This window comes from Prionailurus bengalensis, chromosome D1 (genome assembly GCF_016509475.1).
Source record: "Prionailurus bengalensis isolate Pbe53 chromosome D1, Fcat_Pben_1.1_paternal_pri, whole genome shotgun sequence".
Taxonomy (NCBI): domain Eukaryota; kingdom Metazoa; phylum Chordata; class Mammalia; order Carnivora; family Felidae; genus Prionailurus; species Prionailurus bengalensis.
This window is the reverse complement of record NC_057346.1, coordinates 74,424,750-74,444,579: the sequence shown is the minus strand read 5'-3', so window position 1 is coordinate 74,444,579 and position 19,830 is coordinate 74,424,750. Positions and strand designations below refer to the sequence as shown.

General features: G+C 43.9%; 1 protein-coding gene across 1 annotated transcript in view; it reads left to right on the top strand.

Moving 5' to 3' along the window:
- Positions 1-19,830, top strand: part of SERGEF (secretion regulating guanine nucleotide exchange factor) — a 235,566-nt gene that overhangs the window by 133,091 nt on the left and 82,645 nt on the right. Inside the window, 1 exon segment of the mRNA XM_043582360.1 lies at positions 12,822-12,858. Coding sequence (XP_043438295.1) covers positions 12,822-12,858 — 37 coding nt within the window.

Below are 19,830 nucleotides of genomic sequence, written 5' to 3'. Positions count from 1 at the left end.
ATCAGCTGGAAAAAACTCTGTTTCTAAAGGGTCTGCATGATTAAATTTGACCCACCTGGAGATAGCCCTTCCATTTTTTTGGTAGACTTTCATTTATAGAATGGCCTTTCTGATACGAAGCTGTATTTTGACATTTTAAGTATTTCTATCCATTGATCCTCATTCTGCAATCTCATTCTGCAACCTGATTCCCTTTCTCCCTGTGCTGTGGCCCTTGTACTCTCCAAGTTTTCTCTTCTCCAGGTTGAAAACACTAACTTTTCCTCTTTATTTCTTACATGACATGTCGCAGCAGAACAGTAAGTGTGCTTTCTTGGAATCACACGTGTGATTGGATTGAAATTTGGCTATGCCACCTACTAAGTATGATGTTGGACCAGTTAATATCTCTGAACCTTGATTTCCTTGTCTATGCATGCTTAATGGAATTACTTCACAGATTACATGGGCTAATGCATGCAAAGCTCTTAAGCACCTTCCCTGTCACATTATAGACACCCAGTATATGTTAGCCAATATTATTCCGTCCATATTGTTACCCTTTCCCCAATTTGTTCTCTTTCTTCTGGATGTGATCTATTCTGTCAGTGACTCTGCCTGAATCGTACAAGTGCCTTTAAGAGGTTTATAGTCCTTTACTCAATAATTCCACTTTAGAAAATTTATGCCAAGGAAATAATCAGAGATGTAGGCAACGAATTTTGTTCCAGAATGTTCATCGCAACACAATTTATAATGACAAAATATTGAAAGCGATCTAAGTTTCCAACAGTAGGAAAAAAAAAATGAAATTAGGGTACATTTCTATGATGCTACCAAGCCATAAAATCGCAATTTCAATGTAAGTAATGACATAGGAAACATTATGTTAAATACAAAAGTCATGATATAAAACCAAATATATAGCATGACCCCAACTGTGTTTCTGAAATTATATATATTTTATTCACACACAAATATTGGTAGGGAAAAGAGTGGAAGGAAATACACCACATGTTCGTAGGTGGTGGGATTATAGGTGTTTTAAAATTTTCCTCATTATGGTTTTTTTTTGGCCATAACTGTGTATTACTTTTATAAACTGAAAAAATATGAATAAACTTTATTTAAAAATTATTTTGTGTGTGTTGTCCACCACAGAACCTCATAATCCATAACTTTGTCTTGAACCAAAAAAGGTGTAGAGTCACATCGTAGATCCAGAAGTTACCTCTGATGGTCACTTAGCTGGGAGCCGGAGTGAAGGCAGTGGGAGTCTAGCAAGCTGCCCCTGGGGACAGGCCAGCAGCGCTCATTAGACTGCTGACTTGTGGGGCTTCACTGGCAGGCTGGGTCACGTGGCACCAGTTGCTGGAGATGCAGTCGTCATTGTTAGTACTGTGCTCATTGTTACGCTGCACGTACTTGTTATGATAAGCTTTGATCGCTCTGTCACATCTTATTTGCATTCTTGACTTTTTAATCCCAGAAAGAACACAGCTTTAGGATACGGGCCTCTAGATTTTGTTTTGTTTTATTCTAATCAAAAAAGCAAAAGTGATCCGTTATGTGAGGAGCTCCACCTGGCCTCTTGGTCAGGGGCCACGTTCAGGTGCTCTGACCCCATGCCTAGCAATGGACCAGCCAAGCTCTGCTGTGTCGCTGTAGTAAAGAATACGATTCCTGGGCCTTGTATACAAATGGCTCAGGGTCAGCCTGTCGGCTTGTTTTTTACTGTTACTATTATTGGGGATAGAATCAAGATAGGAGGGGCTGTGCCCTCTCCCTCCACACAGTAGGGGTTCACTTTGTAATTGTTTCCATCCTGAGGTATCACTCAGAGGCTTTTCCTCAGGCCTTGTGGGAATATACCTGTCTTGTTTTGGGAGTCATTCTGTTTCTCCACTGACTCAAATTCTCAACATCTAAAGGATAATCTAGTTTCTGAATTCAATGGTTATTTACAGGGCTCCAAGCATTCAGAAGACTCTGATAAGGAGCTGAGAAAATTCAAGAATAAATCCAGCGTCATTCATCTAGCATTTTCCGAGTGCCTGCTCTGTGCTGGACTCTGAGGCAAGAGCTGTGGGAGAGAAGTACACGGATGAGTGACTTCAGCAAGCATGTGTTTAGGACCTACTATGTTCTCACTGTGTGAGCCAATGAGGAAAGAGATCAATGAGACACAGTCCTCATGTTTAAGAAAGTTATAATCTGTATAATCTGGGAAGAGACACACATGTGAACCACTTAATAATAGGAAGAATAAGTGCTATTTCTCTAGCAGAGCTATAACTGCTCCCTTCTGATGTGGCCTAGCCACTGACTAGCTATATGTTTTTAGTCAAAATATTTAACCACTCTGTTCCTCAGGTAATCTATCAAATGAAGGTATAATGAGTTAATTCACATAAAGTGCCTAGAATGGGATTTAGTCGTCAGTAAATGTTAGCAATCCTTCTTGTTCTCCTTTTCTCCTCTCTCTCTTCTTCCCAAGGATGAATGGTAAAGGTTCCCTGCCCCGAGGGGACAGCATGAGCCAGGCATGATGAGATAGTGGGATGCTGTGCATGGGGTCTGATGAGGCTGGCATATGAGTGTTTGTGGATGATTCTACTGGAGAAAGAGGCTGGAGAACCCCACTAGGTCCAAACCATGGAGGATCTTCAGTACTAGACAAAGGAATTTGGACGTGGGCAATGGAGAGCAAAATAGTCCATGTGTACTTCAGGAAGAGCATTTTGGCAGAGTAAGGAGAGATTGGGGAGGGTAGGGGGCACCAAGGAAGCTGCTGCAGCATTTCAGGCAAGAGCTAAGACCCAGACCATTTCTCTGACTCTTTCAGTGTGGCAGAGGCTGAGGAAGAGACTTAATTCTCTTTCTGTGTGCTTGTGGGTTTCTTCCTGAAGGAACATTGGTTTGAGTGACAGTTTATCCCATGTGTGCATATGTGTCCTCTGTCTCTTTCTTCTGTGAAGATTTAACATTCATGGAATACTATTACCTAATGTACAGAGTGTCTTCGTAGTTTTCCAGTTGTCCCAGTGATGTCTTTGGTGGAAATTTTTTACTTTAATCCAGGGCCCAACCCCGGATCATATATTGCATTTAGTTGTCCTATCTTTTTGCTTCCTTTAATCTGAGATAGCTTGTCTTTATCTTTTATGGCATTGATATTTTTTAAGAGTATAGGACAGTTGTTTTGTATAATGGCTCTGTTTGTTTTTTTCTGATTTTTCCTCATGATTGGATTTCACATAGGCACTTTGGGCAGGAATGCTAAATAAGTGATGTGTCTTTAATGCATTGCACAAAGAGACACCTGATGTCAGTTTATCCCATTATTAGCGATGCTGACTTAGATCGCTTGGGTAAGGTGGCATCCGCCTCATTTCTCTGCTACAAAGTTACCACTTCTCCCTTGTTAATTAAGAAGTAGTCTGTGAAGAGATACTTGGAAACTATGTAAATATTCCATTCCTCTTCAGATTTTTGCCCTGTAATTTTAACATCCATTCATGATTCTTGCCTGAATTAACTATTACTATTGCCAAATTATTTTCTTTCCCAATTATTCCTTTTACGTGTACTACTTTTGACGTTGTACTCGAAGGAAGAGCTTTCCCTGCTCCATATTTATTTATTATTCAGGAAGTACTTATGAATTTTTATTTTGTTCAGTGAGTTATAATCTACTACTGTCATTATTCATTCTCATATTCAAATTCTCCCTGGTTTAGCCAGTGGAAAACCCTTCAGGAAAACCTGGCTCCTAGTATCCTTTTGACATCTCCCTGTCATTTTTTGATCACTTCCTTACTTCCTGGCACAAATAGATGTTCCAGGCTCAAATTGTTCTTTCTCTGTCCCAATCCTGGAAACAGCCACTTCTCCAGGAGTTCTGATTCTTTTTAGTCAAATAGTATTTAAAAGCCAAGATTGGTGTACCAAGTGAACTCACTGCTGCTGAGATGTCATTGCTTCTAGGACATTTCATATTGGTTGAACTCAGTGCGTGTGCGTGTGTGTATAAAACTGTGAGTTCATACTGATACCTTTCATTTGAATCCAATGTCCACAGGGTTTCTCTTTGCTATGTTTTATTCCGTATTTGTATTTCCTTTATCTACAGTGAAAACTCTGGTTCCCAGCGACATTAACATATTTTTTCAGTAGCATGGTCCTACAATACATCCAAAATGCTTTCAGAATTGATACATGTGTTCTACTATAAAAAAAAAAAAGAATCTACTAAGTAAAGTTAAAGATCTTTTTTATAGCTCTTTTTGTTTTTAAATAGAAGTTATTTTAAAAACTTTAAAAGTTACTAGGATTGGTTACTTTTTCCCTCTTGAGAACAGTTATATTATTCATTTGAAATAAGTTTTGCCTAGAGTCATACACTATTTACTCTTCTCTGTCTGGTTGCTTTTGTTCACCATTATTCTTGAAGATTTATCCATGTTGTGAATAGTAGTTTTCCCCCCATCGTTACAGAGTATTCTGAGTATACTACACTATCCATTCACTGATGATGAATATTTGGTTAATTTTATGTTTTTTATTTATTATGAATAAAACTTCTATGAATGTTCTTATGTTTGTCTTTGGATGGAAGGACGTAATTGTTTGGGGTACGTGGGTGTCCTGGCATCTGAATCTGTATATCTGTCTTTATATCTGTATGTCTAGCTTCTTGGGAACAATTGTTTTCCCCATTCTAAGGGAATTCCTTTCTCCTCTAAGTTGTCCTGTGGATACCAGGTGTTCCTGCTTCCTGTGGCGACACCTAACAAAGTTACCACTTGGTAGATAATGCCAAGTCGTTTTTCAAAGCGGTCGTTGAATTTATGTTCCTATAAGCAGTGTAAGCGATTTCCAGTTGTTAGACATACTCACCAGCACTTGGAATTGGCAGTCTTTTTTAATTTCAGCCTGTCTTGGCTACTAGGGCAAAGGTTAAATTGTTTTTGAGGAACACACTACAGGATGTTTGGCCTGAATCTATTAATGACCTGTATTTGAGGTTGGTTGTTCAGCTCACGTGGTTTCATGCTGTTCTCAAGGGTTTAAGTAGCTTAATGGTGTGTCTTTTCTGAAATCTAGATGCATTGTTGTGTTAGGTGTTCTCAGTTTGTAAGGATCAGAGATACTCCTAGGTTACTGTAATATTGTAAGGATGGATATAAGTGGAGAAAAGAGGTAAAGCAAATATCTCGTAAAAGAAAAACTTGAAGGTCATTTAGAACATAACCCAGCTCAGAAACCTAGACCTTCTTGTGCCGTCAGCAGTAGGATCAAGAAATCCATTCTAGTGACTTTTAGCTGCTCTTCTCTACTTTGATTGTTCCTGCTGTTCTGACTCTTCTGCCTCTAACCGCTCCTTATATTAACGCCTCTTGTGTCTATTTCTTCCAGCTACTGCTCCAGCTACCAATCGGAGGACTCAGTCCCTACAAGTCCTTTCAGGCAGAATTTTCTCATTAGGCCACTTCGTAGGCTATGGCCAATCTATGCATTGACCTACTTTCAGACAGGTATCCATCTGTAGTCCATCCATACCAGTCAGGTGTGGCCACAGGAAGCAGGAGCATCTTGCATCAACGTGGCAACTTAGAGGAGAAGGGAATTCCCTTGGAATGGGGAAAACAAGCATTCTTAGGGTGTGCTAGTTTAATTGTGTATATTATTTTCTAATTACTGTGTATATTGTATTCTAATTCAGCAGACATTTCTTAAGCCCTCTCCTTGTCTGCCAGTAGAATAACTCTGTTGAAAAAGGAAATGAACTGTTGTTCATTGTGAACCTATTTCAGTTCCTAATACTTATAGTTTCTTTTTATGTGTTCCCAAGTTATATATCTTCATATGTTGTGGACACATATCTGCAGAACAGAGTCCGGCTCAAAGCAAATTTTATTCTGTAGACAGGGGAGCATGAAAGAATTTGGGGATGTATGAGATCTATTTGGTTGTTACTATCCCATTTTAAAGATGCGGGAACTGAAATCCAGAGTGGCAAAGAGATTTGCCCAAGGCCACACAACCGGGAAGTGGCAGGAACCACTTCTGATTCCATAACTAGAGCTCTTTCTCCTATTCTGCACTGACTGGGAAGACATGCCCCACCCCCTGTGCCCAAATTATTAATAGTAGAAAGGAGATTTGACAAAAGTAAACTTCAGCCAAAACAAATGGGAGGATTCAAGAGAAGATCTGGGAGGCTTCCTCAAGGCTGTGGGTTTGGAAGTGAGTCTTGTAAGGCTTGGTCAGGTTTATAATAGTATAGACAAGGGAGAATGGTGCAAATAAAGGCCCAGAAGTGGGGAAACAGATTTTCTAGGAACAGAGGAGCTACCTGTATTTCTGGGTTAGTGGGTTTATATATAGCAAACGAGAAAGAAATCAGGTATGGTAGGAAGTTAGGAGGCTTTGAGACTATGGCAACTTCCAAATTAAAAAAAAAATCAGATCATGACATGACAAAGAGAAGAAAGCTTGAAGTCATAAAAGAGTCTTAAAAGAGTCCAGGCTGTAGTGAAAAGGACTGAAGAAGGTGGAGCAGCTGGAGATCAAGATATAGATTTGAGAGTCTTTGAGAAGGCAGAACTAATAGGATGGAGACAGTAGGAGATAAAGAGAGAGTTGCCACTTGAGAGTTTGAGCCTTAGTGATGGGGGCCATCTGGTGCCAGTATCAGAAGAGAGGCAGTATGTATTATGGTGAAGCTCACAGGCTTTGGATCAAGGCTGACTTGGGCGTACACCCCCCCCCCCCCGACTTGGGACCAGTGATTTAACTCCTCTGAGTAAGTTTGCTGATCTGTTGTTGAGTAGGGACACAGATTCCCACTTCCCAGAATAGCTGTGAGGTTGTGAGGCTATGCAGGTAGAGTGAAATTCTGTGATGCCACATGCCTGGCATCCAGACACCTAACAAATTTTTGCTTTTCTCCCCAGCCCAACCTCTGTTTGAGGGAGTAGCAGAACCTACTTGAAGCCTCTTCTTATGTGTAATCTGCACTTTGAAAAAAAGGAATTGGCTTTGGAGGGAAAATGGGTTCTTTGGGAACCCAATCAATGGGACTTTGAGTTGGACAGATAGAGCCTCTTATTTTTTGGCCTCCTTTGACATCTAGAATTCAGTAGGAAAAAAAAAAAAAAAAAAGACGAAGCCCTCACAAAGGAGCCAGAAGTATCTTTGCAAGGCTAGGTCCTTCCAAAAACAAGCAACTGTGCTGCCTCTCTGCTGCCACGATGGCCTCCATTTGGGGCTATTTCTGAGCCGAGGGGTAAAAATCCATTGGCTGACAGGACTGCAGTTTGCGTGTAAAACACGCACAGCCTCCCAGCCTGCTTTTTAAACAGGTTTGGAAATTCCCGTGGTCTCCTCAGAGTTCTACACACATGACAACTGGGTTTGGGCGGAGTTGTAGCAAAGGCTGCACCGAGGTGCCCATTCCCTTCCGTTAACCCCCGCCGTGGGGAGGCTGCCTTTCTGGAGCTGCTCCCAACACGCTTCTCTGGGCCATGGTGCCTGCCAAAGACTCTCCCCGAGGCGCAGAGCCCAGGCTTCGAATCCCTCCTCCGAGTCCTTGGCAATGGCCCGCCTCCGCGCAACTGCCTCGTTGCCATAGCATCCGAGGGGCGCCCGGGCCCATTGGCACAGGGCGGGAACCAATCAGAAGGCCCCGCAGGCTGCTGTGCTCCTGGATGGTCCCTGGGCTGCCACCAACTGCTCCTAGGAAGATGAGGGTGGCTCCTGGCCAGTGGTGCGGAACTGGCCTAGATCCCACATACTCTTCTTGGGATCTTAGTGCTATTTACCCTGAGCCCTGGTCACACCCCATCTCCCCGCCCTGATATCCTCCTGTTCAGAGTTGAACTATCTGGTGGAGTTACCCGCAAGGTGATGGCTTCCACAGGGAGGGCAGGAGCGAAGCTTTGTTGCCACTGTACAGCCGTTTCCTCCAAGAGAAAACTCTGGAGCAGCTTCTTGATTTGTCCAGGGGTGGGCCTTCCTAGCCCCAGGAGGATGTTGTCTGGGCCTTGGAAGTCTAGGGCTGTCCCAGTTTAAGATCCCTTGCTAACTGGCATATGATTGCCAGCTATAAGGAACTGGAACTGGGTGGGTGGTTTATTTACATTCTATTTGCCAACAGGAAGGTTAAAACGGTTGGGAAGACAGAAAAGTGGAATCGGAAAGATCATAGAATCCTGCACCTTCCCTAGCAGTAAGATACTGGGCAAGTGACTGTACTCTCTGAACCCCAGTCGCCTCACTTGTAAAACGGTTGTAACAAAAGAACCTATGTGCTAGGTTTGGTATAAGTTTAAATGAGATAATACAGACCAAGCAGTCAGGTGCCTGGCCATAAGCACTCAGTAAGGGACAGTCACCTGTGTTTAGAAATGGTAGAACAGTACTGACCAGAGCTAGAGTACTTACATGTAGCATTTGGCAGATATTTTCACGTTAATGTAATTTTTGCTTATTCATTTAGTTATTCATTCATTTTAACTCATTAATACATTCAGCATATATTCTCTGGGCACCTACTCTCTGTATCGTTCCAATTTTAGTATATGTGCTGCCGAAGCAAGCACATATTCTCTGGGCATCTACTACCAGTCACTTCATCCCTGTCCAACTGTATTTAGTGGGAGCCAGCCCCCAGGGGAGTAGAGACTTTCTTCCCAAGAACTGATGGAGTCTAGCCTGGCAGGAGGCTCTCTGGAGGATCTTGGCACCACGGGGAGGCAGTTGGGAGTTTGGAAATTGTTTTCTGCACTCCTGCCTCCTGTGGCTGAGGTGCCTGAACAGAGCAGACCCCTTTCACGTTTGAGCAGCACTGAGTCATAACAGGTTTCCACAGCCACTTTTGTTCCCCTCTCCTGTGTGGAGGTGTGCCCCCTTTGCCTGAAGTCCCCGATCAGCAACCCGGAACCTACTTTCTCTGTAGCGGGACTCCGTCTCCCGGGGCTGACCTCCTTTGCTGCTCTACTGCACTTTGCCATGCTAGAGTTCCTGAAACAATTCTACTCTACTCTTCATGCTCCTGTCACCTGTACACTGTGCTCCTGTAGTGCTGTTCCCTTCCTGCCTCACTGTGCATCTCAGTGCTTGTCTCCAGTTGGACCGGGGTGACCACACCCCTACTCATTTGTCTTGAGATCACCTAACTCCTCTGGGCCCCTCATCTTTTTACCCGTTCCCCCCTCCAGCTTCACGCCCTGTATACTTGGGCTGTGTGACAGAGACGTTACTGGGGAGGCACTCTGCTGGATGTCTGAGCAACAGAGGTGCTTAACACACGCACACTTCATAAATAGACATCTCATATGTGATAAGGCCGTGATGCATAGTGCTGTGGGGGTAGGTAGGGTGGAGCATCCTTGAGACTCAGAGAAGTCTTTACCAGGAGGTGATGTTTGGGCAGTCTTAAAGGATTTAGCTAGGTAGACAGTGGGAGAGAGGAGATTCAAGTCAAGGGAAAAAGCACACATAAAAGCCTGAAATTGCCTCATATTCTTAGAAAAAATGTACTGTAGTGTGAATGGGAAAAAAAAAGGAATATGTTATTTGGGGTTGAGGGTTCATGAGTAGCAGAGAGAAGTGAGGCCAGAGAGCTAAACAGGGGACTACTCATTGTGGGCTTGCAAGCCACTGCTGGGAGCTTGTGAAGGGCTTTATATAGAGGCATGACATTCAGATTCATATGTAAGAAAGGTGAGACAAATGGCTGTGAGGCGATGGAGTGTCTCATTTGTCCTCCGGCAGTTTTGTGAGGCAGACGGGTTGATGCTATTATCTACCTGTTACACCCGAGAACACCGAGGCCTGAGCAGTTAAACATCTTGCCAAAGGTCTCAGGGCCAAAAAGGAGAGGACCTAGGACTCACCTGGCTTCCTGGCTCCGAACCTCTTCCTCCTGGGCATGCTGCCATTGTTAACAGAGTCTTCTAGAAAGCTGCCTGCAGCTGGGTGGTTGGGTATATGCTGTGCTGACAGGAGCAATATGAAGCAAATGGTCATTGATACAATCTTGTTGAAGGAGTGTAGCGCTGGGATTTTGTGGCCTGTGGTGTTCGGTCTCCTGACCTCTATGCCATTGCACGTACAGCAAGAAGCGGTGGGGAGCTTGGAGTTTCGAGCTCTACGTTGCCTTGACAAAATCCATTCATCAGTGTCTCGCTCATTAATTCAGAGCAGCATCTGCTACCTGATACTGGCATTTGTCACTGGCTTGTTTCTGGAAGCCCCTGGTCCTCCAGGTTGGTCAGCTCTGCAGCCCGCAGCCCCAGGGTGAGCCCTGGCAGTCAGAGGCAGCCCCTTTCTCTGTATGCATTTTGTAAAATGAAATAGCTTTATTTTTTTAAAACAAAGTAACATTTAGCAGTACAGAACATAAACTTGGAGACCAGGCAGTCCTGGGTTTTAGTTCTGCCACTGCCACCTAGCTAGCTATGAAAGTTATTTAATGTGTATGGGCCTCAGTGTTCTTGTCTCTAAAATAAGCACAGTCAAGCTTCCCTGAAGGGACTGTTGTGATGATTAAGATGCGGTTACATTTGCAGAGTGCCTTGGCATGACGCTTGGCTTTTTAAAAAAAAATTTTTTTTTAATGTTTTTATTTATTTTTGAGACAGAGAGAGACAGAGCATAAGCAGGGGAGGGGCAGAGAGAGAGGGAGACACAGAATCCAAAGCAGGCTCCAGGCTCTGAGCTGTCAGCACAGAGCCCGACGCGGGGCTCGAACTCACGAACGGTGAGATCATGACCTGAGCTGAAGTCAGACGCTTAACCGACTGAGCCACCCAGGCGCCCCAGGTGCTTGGCTTTTGTATATCCTCAGTATATGGTGACTTTAATTCCTGCACTTGTTGCTCCCCCCACCGCGACTACTTCCATCACAGTTAAAGACTATTTGAGAAACAGAGAATAGGAGTAACTGTCTTATAATCCTACCATCACAATGCAGCTACCATTATTATTTAGGTATTATGTCCTTTAAATCCTTTTCCCCCACAACTTCAGAAGATACCAGATTTTATAACACATTTATTTTATAGCCATATTTATTTATTATTTTCACCTCTGTAGTAGGAGCTGCATTATGTTTATTTTCTATATTTTTAATAATTGTTTTCTGATTATAAGATTACCGTATAAAATTCAGACAGCGTAGAAAAAGCAAAAGGAAAAACCATACTTACAGTGCATACCTCATTCCTAGCCCTGAGGCTATCACTGTTAACTTTTGATGTAGTTTCTTTCAGTCTTTCACTCACATTTTATTGGAGAGTTGAGACACAATTTTTGTGTAATTTTGTGTAATTTTTCAGTTCATAGGATATCATGAGCATGTTTCTTTACTGTAAGCGTTATTTTCAAAGCTGCATAGTAGTCCATCAGAGGGCTCCACCATAATTTACATAAGCATTCCCCTATTGTTAGACACGTAAGTTTTTCCCAATTCTTCAATCTAAGCAGCTTCCTGTGGCAGAACCTAGGCACCCAGCCTCAGTGTAACCAGAAAGCACATCATAATGAACTTGTGCTGTATGTATGGCCCTGGGTGACACATGGTGGAACCCCTCAGCTAGACACTGAGCCTGCCCCAAGGGAGCTCAGAGACTAGACACCTGGAAATACTGGGACTAAATATGCAGGTGGTTCTTTGCCAGATACTATCAGGGAGTCCACCTAAGAGTGGGTATCTCTGTTTCCTGTGGAAGCTGTGATCTGGAACACACAGCTTTTACAAAGACAAAAGTCTCAGAAACTTTGCTGACCTTTCTCACCTACCAGTGTGTTATTAGGCCTCCAACGCTCAAATGCCTTTTCATCCTGTTACCTTGACTGTCAGGGGCCTGTGCTAATGACCTTTGAATATCACTTCCAAGTGGTTTTCACTGGGAAGGGGTGAGAAGCTACAGCATCAAGAAAGGAACTTGCCTGAAGCTCCGAAGAATCAGAGATGCTCCAGCCCTTGTTTCAATGCACACTTGCTCTGGCACCCACGGCAAATTGTTTCCTCTTCCCAAGCCTGTGTTTTCTCCTTGCGACATGGAGAGATTGGACTAGATGATCTCCAGGGCCCTTCCAGCATTGACATTCCATGGGGACCTGAAGCCTTCTTCTTGGTAGGAGCTGAAGTGAGCATCCTGATAAAGGTCACAGGATCCTTTTCCGGAGTCCAGAGTTTCTTTTAATTAGTACCTGGGGAACCACTTATGCTTTTATATTCCCGCTTACTTCCTTCTGGTAGCAGTTGGGACATGTGGAGACTGAAAGGCAAGAAGCGCTGCTCACTTGGTGAAAACACTAGATTCTGAACCCCAAATGATTCTTTGTTCTTTTATGTATTGGGTATTTTTTCTTTCATGTGCTTGGTTTTTGCATTCACTCTCATTTGGCAGATATTAACTGAGTCCCAGACCCAGACAGTTAACCGAGACTCAGCCCTGTTCTCAAAATGCATGCAGCCTAGCGAAGAGACAGAAAAAAATGTAAAAGGCAACAAGAGAATTGCTACAGTGGGGTACATACAAGTTGCATAAGGAAAGGAGTGTTGAGTCGGCCTAGAAGCAAAGGAGTCTCAGTGGACACGTTGAGACTTTAAAGGATGAGTGGAAGTTTTCTAGGTAGACAGTCGAGGAGAGGGCATTCCAGACAGAAGAACCACACGTGCAAAGGCCAGGAGGTATGAGAGTACATGTCGTGTTCTTTGTGGGGCTAGGGGGTGAAAGGGACAAATAGCAGATGAGAAGAAGTCAAACATCTTTCCTTGAACAAGGAATTTTCTTTCTCTAATATAACTTATTTTTTTCTTTTTACAGGTCTCTTGTGGCTCAGAGCATAATCTGGCAGTGATTGGTAAGTAATGAGTAGCCTGCTAACTGTGATCTGAAAGTCCTGTGGCAGAGTTGGAGAAGACTTTCAGTTAACCCAAGGCCAGGGTGTGTGTGTGTGTGTGCACGTATGTTGGGGGACATGCTGGGAAATGGAAGTCTTTGGCTGACCAAGGCTTTACTAGAAGCCCCTTTTCTTTTCTTTTTAAAAATGTTTACTTCTTTTGAGAGAGAGAGAGAGAGAGAGAGAGAGAGAGAATGAGTGGGGGAGAAGGAGAGAGGGAATCCCAAGCAGACTCTGTGCTGTTAGCACAGAGCCTGACATGGGGCTAGAAGCCCCTTTTCTAAAAATTTCTATCCATATCATTGAGCATCTTTTTAAGGTCCCTGAGCTGGCTCCCCTCCCCCAGGGAGTGGCATTTCAGGATATTAAAGATTTTATACACTATGAGGACAGCATGTGTAGAAAGCCAGACATGAAAGAGGAAGAAGATTGGGCTGCTCTTGTTTCTTTGAATAAATCCCTTACTCCAAGTACTTTCCTCTTTCTTTGGAGATATAGGGCTCTGCTCACTGCCCTAACTGCCTTGTATTTCGTGGCACTCAGGTACTCCCAGATGAAGCCAAGCTTCTGATTAATTGAGGTTTCCTCTTAATTGACTCTGGATAACCAGGGTTCACTGTTTTTATAATTAGGCCTATGAGTAATTCCTTTAAGAAGCGTTCTCATTACTTCTATAGGTAGACTAGTCTCATCTCACAGAGCATTAAAGAGACACCAGTGTGGGGCCCGACTGCCTGAGTTCAATACAGGCTTCCACTTCCTAGCCGTGTGAACTTGGACAAGGCACTTAACCCCTCTGTGGGAGGACAGTAGCGCATACCTCCTAGGGTTTGTTGTGAGGGTTCCAGGAGTTAATATATATAAAGCACATAGAATAGCGCTTGGCTCCTAGTAAGGGTTTTAGCAGTGTTCACTGTTATTATCTGATATTTTTTGTAATTGCCCTCCTCTGGGCTCTAGCTCTCCATCTGTAAAATGGAGGGGTTAAAACAGAAAATCAAGGTTCCCTCCTGCTCTGATATTTTCGGATCCCATTACAAACCCATCACTGCTAGCCTTCTGTTGGTGATTTCTGTTTCTGGCTACTTCTCTCCCAGCCTCTGACTCGGCTTCTGAAGGGCAAGGCCCCTGCATTTTCCTTTTGTTTTCTGCCTGTTTGCAGTACCCAGAGCAGTGCCTGGTACCCGGCAGAGACTCGGGCTCTGTTTTCTGAATTGAGCTGAGACTGGCTCAGCCACCTGCAGTGGCAGCAGTTTGAAGCACTACTTTGTAGGCCCAAACGTGATGTGCAAGGAGGCAGAACCAAGGACAGCTGAGGAGGTAGGCTGCCAGCCAGCAGAGGGGGGTGGGGAGTAAACTGGGCTGGAGTCAGAGAAGGAGCGAGAAAATGTAACAGCAAACCTGCATGCTTCGCAGCAGCACCACATACTCTATTCCGGAACTGCTCCAGCCTGGGTGTAATTAAGACAAGCTACTCGGAGAATCAGAGGTGGTGCCTAGGATGCTGCTGCTGCTGCTGTTGTCACTGCACTGGGGGAGACGTTGGCTCCCTCTGGGACCAGCACAAACAAGAAGATTGTAGGGAATCTAACTATGAGAAAGAACACAATCCAGATGAAGGCCGGGCCAGAGCTCGCAGGGCGGCAGGCTGAGCTGAGAGAGGCAGCCTGGGGCTGTAGAAAGAACTTAGACTCTGCGGGCAGACAGCCTTGCTTCACACTGGTTGCATCTCTTTGTGAGCTCCCATTTCCCTCCCTCATCTGCGTAATAGGGATAATTCCCATTTTGCAGGATTGCTGTGGGAATTGGTGCATGTGAGGTACCTGCTCTATAGTGGGTATGAGAGAAATGTGTATGTGTGGATAATTCTGTTTGTTTCTCATTTCTCTTGGTCCGGGTGGGGAGAGGGGAGAATGGCTTGTTAGTGTAACCGTGCTAGTGAAGTAATTGTTACTTGGGAGAGAGGAATGATAACATTCTAGAAAGGTGTCCAGCGTTACCCAGGTGAGGAGAACATCAGAGGCAGCGGAGAGCAGGTGTGCCAGTGAGCTCTTGGGGGGTAGACCTGTTATTTTTCTGTTTTGTCCTCAGTGCCCTGGTCCTGGCTCACAGTCTGTTAAATGAATGGTTGCAGAATCAGAAAAGGTGGGCCCAGTCACAGGGCTCTGGGCATATTTACCTGCCTGTGTGTGAGCTGGGAGCAGAGGCTCCCCACTGGAAGAATGGGCCCTCCATGGGTGCCCTGCAGGGCTCAGGCTGCGCTGTAGGAAGTGACAAGAAGTGCCTGTTAGCCTTGGCAGAAGGCCAGAAAAGAGGGAGACAAGCTGGAGGAGGAGAGTTCCTATGGGCTTAAAGCCTGGTTCTCACAGCCAGCTCCTCCCCTCAGCCCTTCTGCCATTGCCGACTTTAGATGGATTTCTCTGCCTTCAGTCTCATTCCCTGAGATCTGGGCTCTCTGCACCTGGTGCTAAGTCTCCCATGTGATAGGCACAAAACAGTTATAGAATAGACTGGAACAGAGTATAAGGAAGCCAAACTTGCCCCAAGTGTAGAAACAGCTTTGATGTGTAGTGAATGTGCAATAGACAGACCAGAAGAAGAGGTGAAATAGAGCCTGATGGAAGGACATGACTCAGGATCTGCTCTTAGAATGGACACTCCACAAAGTATATTTGTTGTACCCATTTTATAGAGGATAAACAGGTTGTCCAGGGACAAGTAGCAATAAATAGTAGAGCTGTCTGCTTGTCTTCCAAGACTGCTCTTTTGACTCTCATATCCTAGGACCTGATGCATTATGGGTGGTGGTTAAGAAGAGCACAGACACCAGGGCCAGATCGCTTGGACTCAAATTCTGGCTCCTACACCTATGAGCCATGTAACCTTCTATAAGTGGCTTAACCCCTCGGTGCCTTGATCGCCTCATTTGATATGCCTTGATGTGCCTTGATCGCCTCATATAATATTATTGGCCTCATAAGGTTGTTATGTAGAGTGCTAACAGTGCCTGGCACAAAAGTAGAAGCTCAATAAATGTGAGCTGGTATTATTACCATAATCATTGTCATCGTCATATATTAAGACTTCAAGGAAGGAAGTAATTGTAAGATGGGTATAAGGAGGCCTGAGGCTCAGGATGGGAACCTCAAAAGCTAGAGAGGGAAGCATCTTCCTCACTCTTCAGGGACCAGTGCAGGATCTCACCATAGCTGCAGAAGGGATTTGTAAATTGGAGCCTGGGGACCCCAATCTGGGGGATCTGGAAATCCCAACAGCCCTAGAAACAGTGCTAGCCCAGATTTGTTCCAGATCAGGATTCTGCTATCTGCTGCCCCAGACGGGGATTCAGAACCTGCCATGTTCCAGCCTGAAGCAAAACCCCGCAGCAGCCACATTTCCACTTTCTTAGGGAATCAAAATAATTCCACTCTGCTACTTCATTTGCTTCCAGGTTTCTGTTTTCCCCTTCTTCTGCAGTTTGGTTTGGTTCTTTCCTTCGTTTTCCAATGAGGCTTCTCTTGACATATTCTGTGTTTGCCACTAGGTATCACCATGGCTAGACAGGATGGTGAAGTGGTGTGAGTTCCTGCTTTAGAAAAAGGAAGCCAGGGATCGAGAATCTCAGGTGACAATCAGGAAAGAGAGAGCTGAGGCCATTGGCCACAGCTGGCATGGCCACTTCTAACCGTGTGCCTTGCCCAGTCAGTCCACCTCAGTGAGTCTGATTCCTCATCTGTAAAATCTACCTACCCCTAAAATTGTTCTTCCAAGTGGCATAGGTATGTCAGGTGGCTGCTTAGTGCCTGCCACATAACAGGTGCTCAGCAGGTGCTCACTCGTTTGGCAGGTTCACTAGTCCTTCCTTCCTCCGTATCTGACAGAGCTGGCTGGCTGGCTCCCATTCGTGGGCATAGACTGAGGTCAGCAGGAGTGACATGAGGGCATTTGACCACCACTTGCCCAGAAAGATCCCTGCCTACCAGAGGCTGGCTCCCAGGCCAGCTCTGTCTTTGGGGCCCTCACCTCTATGTCTGGCTGAATTGGCTCCAGCTGTTTTGCTTCCCCTAGGAGCAGCTTATTTTGGCTTGAATGGGCAATTTGTTTGCCTTCTCTCCTGATGTGCAGTTGTTCAGCCTTCCCTTCCTGCAGAGAAAAAAGAGCTGACTGCATTTCCTCTCTCCCCGCTCCACACAGACCTTTGGAAAATATTTTTTTTTATTATTGGTGGCCTTCTCCTGGAGCATTCAAGCCTGCCAGACAGGCATTATTAAAGGGTTAGATATTTGGCAGGAAAGTGTCGTGTCGTCGTCTCCTCCTCCTCCTCCTCCTCTTCCTCCTCCTCCTCCAAGCAAAACCAGATCTTCTACCAAATTGGAGCTATAATCTATGTAAGGATCTTTTATTCTCTTCATTTCACTAATAATTTCCAATTATTGAACCTTTGTATCTTTGTAATATGTGTGGCACAGTGTCTGACCTTGGCTTGAAACCCATCAAACAGGGTCATGTAAGAATTTAATAGTGAGAACTAAATCTTTTTTGACAGTAGCTCTTCCTCTGAGAGGCAATACCTCCAAGCCCGAGGGCATTGCAGAGACCTTAGAGGCAAGTAAAAGCCTGTATGGTCCTATGCACAGTGTGATTGGCAAAGCAGAAGTGCTTTATATTATCTCATTTAATCCTAATACCAAATGGATGAGTTGGCATTACTGTTAACCCCATTTTCTAGATGCGGGAAGGGGAAGCGTAGGCTGAGCAGTTTGTTGGGAGGAATCTGCATGTCAGGTCTTTAACCAGGGCTTCTAACTTCAGAGCCTGTGGTCCACTACCTGATGCTGCTTTCCTGCAGACCAGTGACAGTCCAGCCTATTTTTAAGGCCACCAGATAAGATGATGTCATCTCTTCATTTCAGTATTTAGTTCCCCTTCATGTTAGCAGTAACTTCTTCTGTCTTCCAGACTAAATGTCTTCTTCAGGGGCGCCTGGGTGGCTTGGTCGGTTAAGCGTCCGACTTCAGTTCAGGTCATGATCTCACGGTCCGTGGGTTCGAGCCCTGCGTCGGGCTCTGTGCTGACAGCTCAGAGCCTGGGGCCTGTTTCAGATTCTGTGTCTCCCTCTCTCTGTGACCCTCCCCCGTTCATGCTCTGTCTCTCTCTGTCTCAAAAATAAATAAACGTTAAAAAAAAAATTTAAATGTCTTCTTCAGATCCAGCAGTTCTCCGTATAAGAACCAGAGAGAATTGTGAAGTTGATGACATTGTTTTGGAAAACCACCCCTTTTAGGATTCTTCGTCCCCTTCTCATTGTCCCTTACCTCTTAAAAAAATTACTTCACTTATTTAATTTTTGAATAATTAATACATGTACATGATTCAAACTTAAAAGGCATAAAAAGATTTAAAATGAAAAACTTCCCTCCTACCCTGTCCCCCATTTGTCCAACACCCCAAAATCCTTCTACCACATGTGCAGTTAATGTCTATTATTAGTTTCTTCTGTATTTTTCTGGTTTCTTTTTGGATATATTAAGTAAATGCTAAGATATCTTTTTATCTCCCCTTTTACATAAACGGCAGTATATTATACACACTTATTAGTGTCTTATTTTTTCTTTCAACAGTTTATCTGGGAAGTCTTTACATATCAGTATAAAGCCTTCCTACTTTGTTATTACAGGTACATAATATTCCAGTATACCTATGCACCATGATTCGTTCAACCCTTGCCCTATTGATGGGCATGTAGATCATCTCCAGTCTTTTTGCTATTCTAAGTAATAATGTAGTGAATAACCTTGTGTGTGTGTGTATATATATATATATATATATATAATTTCATATGTGAGATGTTGAAGTATAAATATAGATTATTGTATCAAACAGTAAGTATATCTATTTTGCAAGATAGGAACTACCTTCATAGGAATTATACCATTTTTCACTCCCACTAGCACTATATGAGTACCTGTTTCTGCAGCCCCCCCTAATAGTATGTTAAGAAACTTCAGAATTGGGGTACCTGGGTAACTCAGTCAGTTAAGCCGACTTTTGACTTCAGCTCAGGTCATGATCTCATGGTTCCTGAGATCAAACCCAATGTTGGGCTCTCCGCTGACAGTGTGGAGCCTGCTTGGGATTCTCTCTCTCTCCCTCTTTCTCTACCCCTCCCCTGCTTATGCTCGCCCCCACCCCCCAAAATAAATAAACATTAAAAAAAGAAAGAAAGAAACGTCAGGATTTTTGCCAATCTGATAAGTGAGAAACAACTGAAGGTGGTTTTTGGCTTTTTTTACTTTTTAAATTGAAGTGCAGTAAAGTGTACATATCTTAAAGTTTCAGTTTGGTGAGTTTTTCATATGTGTATACCTAGGAAACCACCACCCAGTACAAAATACAGAACATTTCCAGCACCCCAGAAAGTATCCCTTCTCAGTCAATACCCCACCCCGAGAGTTAACTACTATTACAACTTCTGACTCTAGAAATGAGTTTTGCCTGTGGTTGAACTTCACATTAATGGTGTTATGCACTGTGTACTCTTTTGTGTCCAGCCTCTTTGCCCAACACATTGCGTCTTCTAGCTTGTCATTCTTTTTTATTGGTAATAGTCCACTGTATGAACACGCCACAACTTGATCCATTTAACTGTTGAAGATTTGGGTGGCTTCCAGTTTGAGGATTGTGAATAAGGCTGCAATGAACATTCTTACACACGTCTTTTGGTGAACATGCACATTGATTTCTCTTGAGTATGTAACTGAGAGTAGGATTTTTGGATCCTATCTTTAGCATTAGTAGATAACTTCTCAACAGTTTTCCATAGTAGTAGTGCCCATTATATATTGCCCATCAGTAACATATGGGAGTTCCAACTGCCATCTCCTTGCCAGGTATTTTCAGTCTTATTGATTTAGGCCATTCTGCTAAGTGTGT